Source organism: Magallana gigas, chromosome 7 (assembly GCF_963853765.1).
Source record: "Magallana gigas chromosome 7, xbMagGiga1.1, whole genome shotgun sequence".
NCBI classification, from domain to species: Eukaryota; Metazoa; Mollusca; class Bivalvia; order Ostreida; family Ostreidae; genus Magallana; species Magallana gigas.
In genome coordinates this window covers 14676180-14684877 of record NC_088859.1, presented here as the reverse complement: position 1 = coordinate 14684877, position 8698 = coordinate 14676180, and the positions used below count along the sequence as shown (strand labels likewise).

The following is an 8698-nucleotide window of genomic DNA, read 5'->3' as shown; positions in this document are numbered from 1 at the left end:
TATAGAAAGACGTTTCAATGGTCCTCCATGTGGAAATGAAAACCAGAGCATTGCAGAAAAAGTATGTTTTTTTTTAAATGATTCACATGATTCTATATTTATGGTCTGTATGAAACATCAATTTACGTTTTATAGTTTTTTGCAAAATTCAACCACAGGGCCGGAGTGCCGCTAAAAAAATTCTATTTTTATTTATTCATTTGAACAAAACATATCAGAATATCTAAGATTTGCTTGTACAGATTTCAGTCGTATTCTTCTTTGATAGGTATGTGTAAAAATTAAACATTGACGGAAAGAGTAACAAGGGGCAGATTACAGTATTGCAGTAAAATACTTAAGGACGTTGTTTACTCAGGGTTTGAGTTCTCAAATCCGGGTTGTTAAAAAGTTCAATTTCATGAGTAAAATTGGTTTTAAATACAAAAAGTATTGATAAAATAAATTATTATTGACATAACAGTCGATATTTTTACTAAATTTTGGAATTATGCTCTGACAAAGTTTGACTTTTAGCAAAACAGAGGAAATTCGGACTATATTTTTCAGATTTTGTTTTCCACTTAAATATTTTTGGTAGTACTGTAATATTTAAAGTTAAGATTTTATTTGTTAGTCAACATAATTTTGCATATTTTTTGTTGGTTTTATCTTGCTTTTTCGTTTAGATAATTGTAAAGCACACACTACAAAAGTATTGAAAAATGGCTAAAAATGATAAAAGACACCATATCTCAAAATGTTGATCATTGACCTCATATAAATTTTACGCCAGCAGAGAAAGGTCAATATACTTCGTTTAATACTATAAATGTTTTAGCATTATCATCATTCAGGTTTTTGTTATATTGAATAAAAAATGTGTAGTAATTTGAAAACTGATAGAGGAAATTCGAACTAGAATATCTATAAAAATTGTGAATAAAAACTTATTGCTTTGTATCTATTTAATGTCGATACCATTCATAAACTGTATTTCATTTGTTAAAGAGTTAAGCAATTTGTATTATTTTCACAATTAAGAAAATCTCAATCATAGTGTAAAATTTTTATGAATTTTTCTTAAATTTTCAAAAAATATTCAATGGCCATTAACTCAAAAAGTAGGTCATTGACCTACTTTTGGAAAGTGAAGAATAACACTACCATATAAGGTCTATAACACACAATAGTTGGTTTTTCGTTATCATCAGTGGAATTTTTTTTCATTCTGAGTAAACGTCATCCTTAACCCGCGTTAGCTTTAGTGACGTTGGGGATGTGATCTAATATTGGGGATGTTAAACATCCCTAATATTAGATCACATTTCCAGTGGCGGGAATCGGGAAGGGGTGGGGGTGGGGGCACCTTGATGCCGTACATTGGTCGTAGCTTAAGCCAAAAAAGGGGGAAGTGGGTCCAAAGGAGCCCCCCCCCCCTCCCCCCTCCCCCCCCCCCCCCCCCCGCTTTCCGGAATGCACTATTTGAATTCGGCAATTAAAAGTTTAATGTACATTTACATGTACAATTCTAACCTTATAATTAGCCTTACTACTGAGTTTTCGTTTTTCCAAATGGTATTTTTTGAGGATGTTTTAGCAAAGTTTGAGTGATTTCATTTTTATTTTATTTATTTATTTATTTTTTTGGCATTCAAATATTAAAATTCTAAATATTGAATATCTACGTACATGCAAAAGTCATAGATCAAAAAGAAACAAAAGTATTGAGTCCCATGACATTTATTTTTCATAATGAAATTTATAATCTTGATGATTTTAATACTTCGATAATAACAATAATACTTGATAATAGTACTACATGTACATGTATGTATAATAGTGGAATAGAAATTACCATAACGTAGCAGTAAACCAAAATCTTGATTTTGGGCGGTCTAAATGGCAAAGGCATGGTCAGGCATAACGTAAAACAGGCAATGAAAGAAAATAAGTACTGATTTGTAATTTTGTATCATAAACGCCATATTTTTCTTAAAATTAATAACAATAATAATATCTGTATATCTGTTGAATATTAAATGTCCAGAATATTTTGAATTTATTTTCCTCCGAAGACCCCATAATTTTTTTCAATTTTTTCTTAGGCGGGGGGGGGGATGTTTTTGTTTTTTGAATTTTTTTTTACACAAATGATAGTCAAAACTCCTAAAAAGACTACCCCAAACCATCATTTTACGATGATTTTAAAATTTGATACATGTGTAAAATCGGACTAAAGAGCTTTAAGGTTAGCATCACCGAACTTCATTTTAACAAATGAATTCAAATATAAAAGATATTGGCAACAAATAAACACAACGGCTTCAGTTTTTTTTTCTCTGTTTACAAGTATCAAGACTTAAAGTATCAAGGTTTACGGAGTGCCGCTCAGCATACTAATGTCTACATGTACATGTAATGGTGATTGCAAAATCGTCCTTCATGTTTATATTGTTTCTGGAAAAAATATACATCGAAACTTTTTCATTTATACTTTGTATTTCTTAGAAACAAATAATTTAACGGCTTATCCTCAAACAATACATGACATATGCTTCTCTCTAGGTTCACTTGGCGTTTCAGCTTCGTAAGTCTGTGAATAAATTTCTTTTATCACCATCATTTCTATTTGATAGATAATGGATTGAAAACTAGTTTTCAATGACTAAAAATGTTACTTTTGTCTGTCACATATTTTAATCTTTCTTCAAAGACGAGACGGGTTTTTAGAATAATCTTGCAAACTTTCCAACGGTTTGTCCACAGTTTGGACAGTTGTGGAACACGTCTTTAGCATCATCCATGCAAAATGGAATAAAGCAGCACCCACACCAAAACCTAGAATATGAAAAATACATTTTTAATAGACCTTTTAAAAAATTAATTATATATGTAGATTTGTGGGTTTTGAAAAAAAGTTTTGCAGTAAGTCAATGCAAAAAGAGGACTTTGTTAATATTAATTAAAGAAGATCTCCACTATGTGCACCAAAGAGTTATTTTTTTACGTCGCGACGTCACCAGCTCCTCAACCACAAGTCTGAGATTTGACCTCAAATTAATATATTGCACTTTTCTTTTAAGAAACTGAATTGATGACCGAGTTAAGTGACTTGCAATTGTTGGCGACGACTTTTTCAGGATACACGTGTGAACTGAGATTTTTCTGTCCTTTCAATCTTTAGAAGTAAACAGTAAAGTTTTGTGACACTATTTTAGTCTGCCCAAGCTTTGTTGACATTTTGTTTGACCAATTCTTCAACCATACAGAAAAGATATATACTTCATGTACATTGTATATATGCACTAGCGAAGAGGCCCTAGGTAAGAGGCCTTAGCAGTGTTTCTGGCAATAGAGGAACCAATATCATGGTCCGACTCACCCCATGAAAGCGATGACGAAACACACGATCCACGTCGCTACCCCCACCTCGTATGTGGTGCTGGTGGTGACAGAAGCCTGGCAGAATTGACACGTCATAGCGATGGGCTTGTCACGGAACGAGATGACTGCGGTGTTGGTCGGCTGTTGGGTATAGACCACGTGGGTCCCTGCCGCTATATAGACGAAGAGGAAAACACGCCTTTTAGGTATGAAGAAATGGTAATTATTATTCAGGATGATAAATTAAGGTTTATTTAAATAGGAATATACAATCTGGAAAAAAGGTAAATTTGTATGTCCAGAAAAGAATGAAAGTTTTCAGGATAAGAAGAGACAATGGCAGTTTGGAAATTCCAAAGGTACATGTACTTGTAACTTATCGGTATTTGCTGGAAACTTTTTTTGCTGTCAGGTCAAGAAATTGTGAAATCTTCCCAAGATATAAAATAAACAATGTACTATGATAATGGCGTAGTGTTGTTGAACAAATGTTATTAAGAGTAGTGTGGTTTTAAATTTAGACAATTTGGTAAATTACAGTAATCGTAGTAAATATATGACAAAATACATGGATTTAATCTCTTGTGAATTATGTCATAGCACCTTTAATTTAATCTTGACCAAGTCTATATTTAACCTACAGGCTCTTTAATTCGTTATACCATAAGGAAATACAAACAATACTGGCAAGAGGAGTAAAAAGTCGAGCCTGTCGAAGAGGTTCTAGATTTAAATTTTAGTATGTAGAGCAAAACTCTCCCCTTCTTTGAATCATTTGCGAAGACTTGACCAAGAATGACTGTATTATCAATAATTCTTTCTCAAACTCTCACTTGATCAACCCCCAATTCATAACCAAACAGTCTTAGATAAATGGTTAGTCAATGAATCAATGGTAGTATCGAATATACTTGCATTCAACATAAAATGCATCGCAAATAATGTAAAAAAAACACGCGAACGTTATACATTTTAGCCTGCGAAAGCCTAATATGTCCTAACGTTTACAAATTGTTTAATTGGGAACGGGATAACATATTACGAAACGATATAGAAGAATAACATGTACATCCATCAATAAGCTTATGTATTACTAGTCAGATTGTACTTACGTAGGGGCGGGGGTTGTCCGTAGCCATACCCCAGGGACTCATAGGATGGAGGGGAAGGCTCGGCCTGATTCATCTCTGTGGCCGTAACAACACAGTCCGACGTTGTTTTCATTTAGACATGTATTGCGAAACTCTTCGCGTGATCGGAGGAAAGTTTTTTCTGCAGAGTTTAAATGGTCATCGCCATTCAAACAAAACGACTCGGCTGGAGATTTAAAAATCGAAGGTCGGAACAATTCGGTTTGTTATTCCCCACTGTTAAAGACTTTTCGTATGCCAAGTAATGACAAAGAAGTGTTAATTGTACTGTTTACTACATTTATATATAAGCTATTATATATATAAATAAAATAAAAAAAATATACAATTAAAGCGTTTTTTCTGAAGACGGTAGGGTAAAACTGTCAAGACATGTTGACTTTTGTTACATATACACGTACCCATCTGTTTTTCATTTAAAACATTAATTGTAGAATCTGTATTTGATGGTAAAGTTTTTGTTGTCTTTTGCTAAGATGCCTATCAGTTTTTCACGTTATTTGCGTTAATTGCAGAATCTGTATTTGATGACAACTTTTTTGTTGTGTTTTGGCACATGTATCTATCAGTTTTTTATTTAAAAGCATTAATTGCAAAATCTGTATTTAATAATCATTTTTTAAGCGAAAGATAAAACGCTGTGTTGGATGATAATTCATGATCATGTAACAGGTTTGCCTCTTTGCATCCGTCTATGGTACAAATCTAAAAGATTTAGGATACTTATTTGGAAGACCACCGATTAAAAAGTTTATAACCACTTTTGAGATTCATAAAACTTTCCTTTCATAGTTTTGTATGGTTTGATGCACTTAAGAGAACGTATGACATTGGCGCATGTATGAATTTTAAAAGAAAAGTATGTCTCTATCTTTGCACTGTCTTACTAGACAGTACTTCATTCTAGCAAAACCTATGCCTTTCTGATTTTTTAAATCACGAATAAGTATCAAATAAAAAGTCCACAAAATAAAAGAATTATTTGTTTGTCTCTCTGCTAGGTTTTTTGTTTCAATCTGTCCTGTATTACCGCTTTATAGTCTTCAATCTAGCACCATCTTTTTACAAGTTTGGATGTGTATACAAGAACAGGCACAACAAGAAGTTGTTTATAATTGACCTGAAGGTCAGTCATGACTTCGATCTCTGGTACCGCTTATTCCTTTAAGGTCAATGCAAGATCTATAGATATTTTACGAAATATAATACGTGTGGTCAATCAAAAAAGACTTTTGCTAAGAATGGTTAAATTTTCAAGTTTATTGTTTCATATTTATCGTTGACTTTGAGTTTGAAGTGGTCAAGATAGCAGCATTCTAATACGACAAAAGACTAGAAAAGTGTACAGATGATCATCGTCTGCATAAAAATAACTGCATTGCATATCTATAGAACATGAAAAAAGATTGTATTCATCTTCTTTAGGTAAACTCAATCACTTCAAGGTTATAATTGTCCACAGAGATAAAGTAATATTTACTTTGTTAATATACAGTTTTCTTTATTTACAAATACACACACTATTTCACGATAATATAACTATTTCATTTTGCTGAATTTTCCGAGGGTTTGTCTGCAATTCGGACAGTTGTGGGTCACATCCTTTAAATCGTTCAAACAAAACGGAATGAAGCAGCATCCGCACCAACATCTGAAACATGAAAATACACATGTTATTATTAGATTTTACAAAAGAAAAATAACGTCAACAGCAACATTTTTGTATAAATATTCCTAGGTTTTTGAAAACTGATTATTCTTTGAAGGTTTGTACACATTTTCGAATAAAATAAATAAAGATTTAAAAGTGTTTTGTATGATAGCACATCAGCAGGCTTCACAGAATATGATAACGTGACCAACCAAATTCATGTGCCGGTGAACTTTTTAAAATGCTGGGTTTTTTTTTAAAGGATCCCAATGCATACACATTGATTTTTTCCCTCCCCCTTCATCTAATTTTCAGTTGAAAAAAAATAACCACATGCTTGTAAGCAGATATATCAAATACAATGATACAACCTAATGATCTATTTGATATTTATAAAGCATAATTTTACATTTTGATAAATAGTAGATAGACAAAGTCATTTAGGATTTAGATTAACAAAAATTATCGCAATTTTTATAAGCTTTGTTCTTCAAACGCTGTAAAATACTTGCATAGGTTATATGAAATTCGTAAAAAAATATTATTCATGTCCACTATAGGTCATCAATTCGAAACTCTTCTTTGTTTGGAGGTAGAAAAATATTCTAAAAATGGCGAAGTCCTTAAAATTAGCTTCGGTGTTTAGGGAAACTTTGGTCCTACTTACCCAATGAATGCAATGACGAAACACGCCACCCAAGTTAACGCCCCCGCCTCATAGTTAGTACTGGTAGTGATAGACGCCTGGCAGTAGTGACATTTCATGGCGACAGGATACTGATTGAAATTAACAGCTGAAAGGGCGGTCGGCTGATGGGTGTAGACAATTTGGGTCCCTCCCGCTGCATTCAAAGAGGAAAGCAAAAGCTTTTATTTATTAGTTTGAGATATACACGTAGTATACCTTTTTGTTATCAATCGTTTAACCTAGGACAATGTTACAATGTTTATATAAGAATCAAAGCATTTTGCCAAAAAGGCATCAATTTGCTCAAAAAAGATAACTGAAGATAAACAAAACCAAATAAAAAAGAGATGTAGGTTTCTATGTTCATGAAAAGAATGAAATTAAGGAGGAATTCATTGGTTTCTGTACTCAAATGGAACATGTTCATTTATGATTAGGTTACATGTGCATTTATATGGTCTCGAAAAGGATTTTTTTTTTTCAGGAAACACGAGACGTTTTTCAAGTTTAGATAAATTTCTATGAAAATTTATTCGTCTTTTATTTACATGTAGGGTAAATTACCAGGCTATTTTGGGAGTTAGAATATTTGGTATTTTAGTAATTGCAGTATGCAAAATGCAATTTAATGCTTCTAAATAAAGTCACAGCTAAACGTTTCTATTGAAAATATAAATCCAAAAATTATGATATAATATAAAATTTGATTTTTGTTGTCAATTTAAAAAAGGATAAAGTTAACTCTTCCCTAAGGAGAAATTATAAATTATACGTTATCCTTATACCACTGGTACTAAAAATATTACAAATTACTCTTAGGTTTTGTGTAAACAGAAAAGTGGGTAAAATAGCAATAATTGTAGTAACAATCATGTAAAAATAAATGAATGTAATCCATTGTTAAATACGTCGAAGCATTTTAATCCAGTATTTTTTAAAACTTCATACATGCCATTAAAATCCATTGCAAAAATGGACAGCTAGGAACAATTCCCCCAAATTGAATGAAAGGTTGTCACTGACCATGGCGTAAACACTGAATTTATTAATACTTCTATAACGTACAAAGAGTTGCCTATGCACATGTATTGTGATACGTATGTATCGTAGGTAAAAGTGTTCATCTTTTCTTTGACAATTACAGTGACCAGTTCTATGTACAGATGTATATATGCATCGTTATACACATAGCTTGTAATTACCCTTCAAATGATATACAATTCCTGTAAATGATGTTCATTTTAGCTTGAGAGATCATGTGGTCATCAAGAAGTAGGTCTCCCAAGCTTTGTCCTTCTTTCTTCAGAATGTAATCGCATTTACATATTATACAAAAGAATCACAATACTTCATGTGTGTACCGTATCTACCTATGATAGTCAAATAATAAGTACTTACGTGGGGGCGGAGGTTGTCCTTGCCCAGGGGCGACATATGACGGTGGGGGAGGGGGTTGATTCATCTCCGCGGCCGTAACAACGCAGACCAGCGTTGTTTACATATACCAGTGTATGTATTGCAAAACTCTTCGATTGTTCGGGCCAAATATCTTTGCGAAATTTAAACTCTCAGCGCCGTCCAAAGGAAACGATTGGGTGGGAGATTTAAAACCAAAAAATCCAAATATATATACTCATTGCCTCAGTTACATTAGTTTATTATTTAAATTGTCCAGAGGCAAATCACATTAAACAGCAATTATACATACTAGTAGATAGAAAATATATAATACAAAGAAATGCAATTTATATTTCCATTATGTACATGTATTTCAGGCATAGAACATGCAAATCTACAGTACAGTCTCCATGCTAAGAACTTACAAATTATACAATTATTCGG

The 8698-nt window shown here is 32.6% G+C and overlaps 2 protein-coding genes across 2 annotated transcripts; both read right to left on the bottom strand.

The window, feature by feature from the left end:
* Positions 1–2467: 2467 nt before the first annotated feature.
* LOC105340326 (LITAF domain-containing protein-like) lies at positions 2468–4639 on the bottom strand. Its single transcript, XM_011446311.4, has 3 exons — positions 4479–4639; positions 3365–3539; positions 2468–2820 (listed from the first exon to the last, which is right to left on the bottom strand). Exons 1-3 carry the CDS (start codon positions 4588–4590, stop codon positions 2709–2711), a joined length of 399 nt encoding a protein of 132 aa, XP_011444613.3. The 5' UTR covers positions 4591–4639; the 3' UTR covers positions 2468–2708.
* Positions 4640–5762: 1123 nt separating this feature from the next.
* LOC105340325 (LITAF domain-containing protein) lies at positions 5763–8438 on the bottom strand. The gene is made up of 3 exons (XM_011446310.4): positions 8255–8438; positions 6836–7010; positions 5763–6168 (listed from the first exon to the last, which is right to left on the bottom strand). Exons 1-3 carry the CDS (start codon positions 8316–8318, stop codon positions 6057–6059), a joined length of 351 nt encoding a protein of 116 aa, XP_011444612.3. The 5' UTR covers positions 8319–8438; the 3' UTR covers positions 5763–6056.
* Positions 8439–8698: the final 260 nt, after the last annotated feature.

Bases quoted from the DNA above. Each gene is read 5' to 3' on its own strand.
- LOC105340326 (XM_011446311.4), bottom strand. From the start codon at position 4,590: ATGAAAACAACGTCGGACTGTGTTGTTACGGCCACAGAGATGAATCAG. The intron at 3,540-4,478 runs GTAAGTACAATC...TCGTCTATATAG, and splicing joins CGGACAACCCCCGCCCCTAC to CGGCAGGGACCCACGTGGTC. The intron at 2,821-3,364 runs GTGAGTCGGACC...TTCATATTCTAG, and splicing joins TTCGTCATCGCTTTCATGGG to GTTTTGGTGTGGGTGCTGCT.
- LOC105340325 (XM_011446310.4), bottom strand. From the start codon at position 8,318: ATGAATCAACCCCCTCCCCCACCGTCATATGTCGCCCCTGGGCAAGGA. The intron at 7,011-8,254 runs GTAAGTACTTAT...CTTTGAATGCAG, and splicing joins AGGACAACCTCCGCCCCCAC to CGGGAGGGACCCAAATTGTC. The intron at 6,169-6,835 runs GTAAGTAGGACC...TTCATGTTTCAG, and splicing joins TTCGTCATTGCATTCATTGG to ATGTTGGTGCGGATGCTGCT.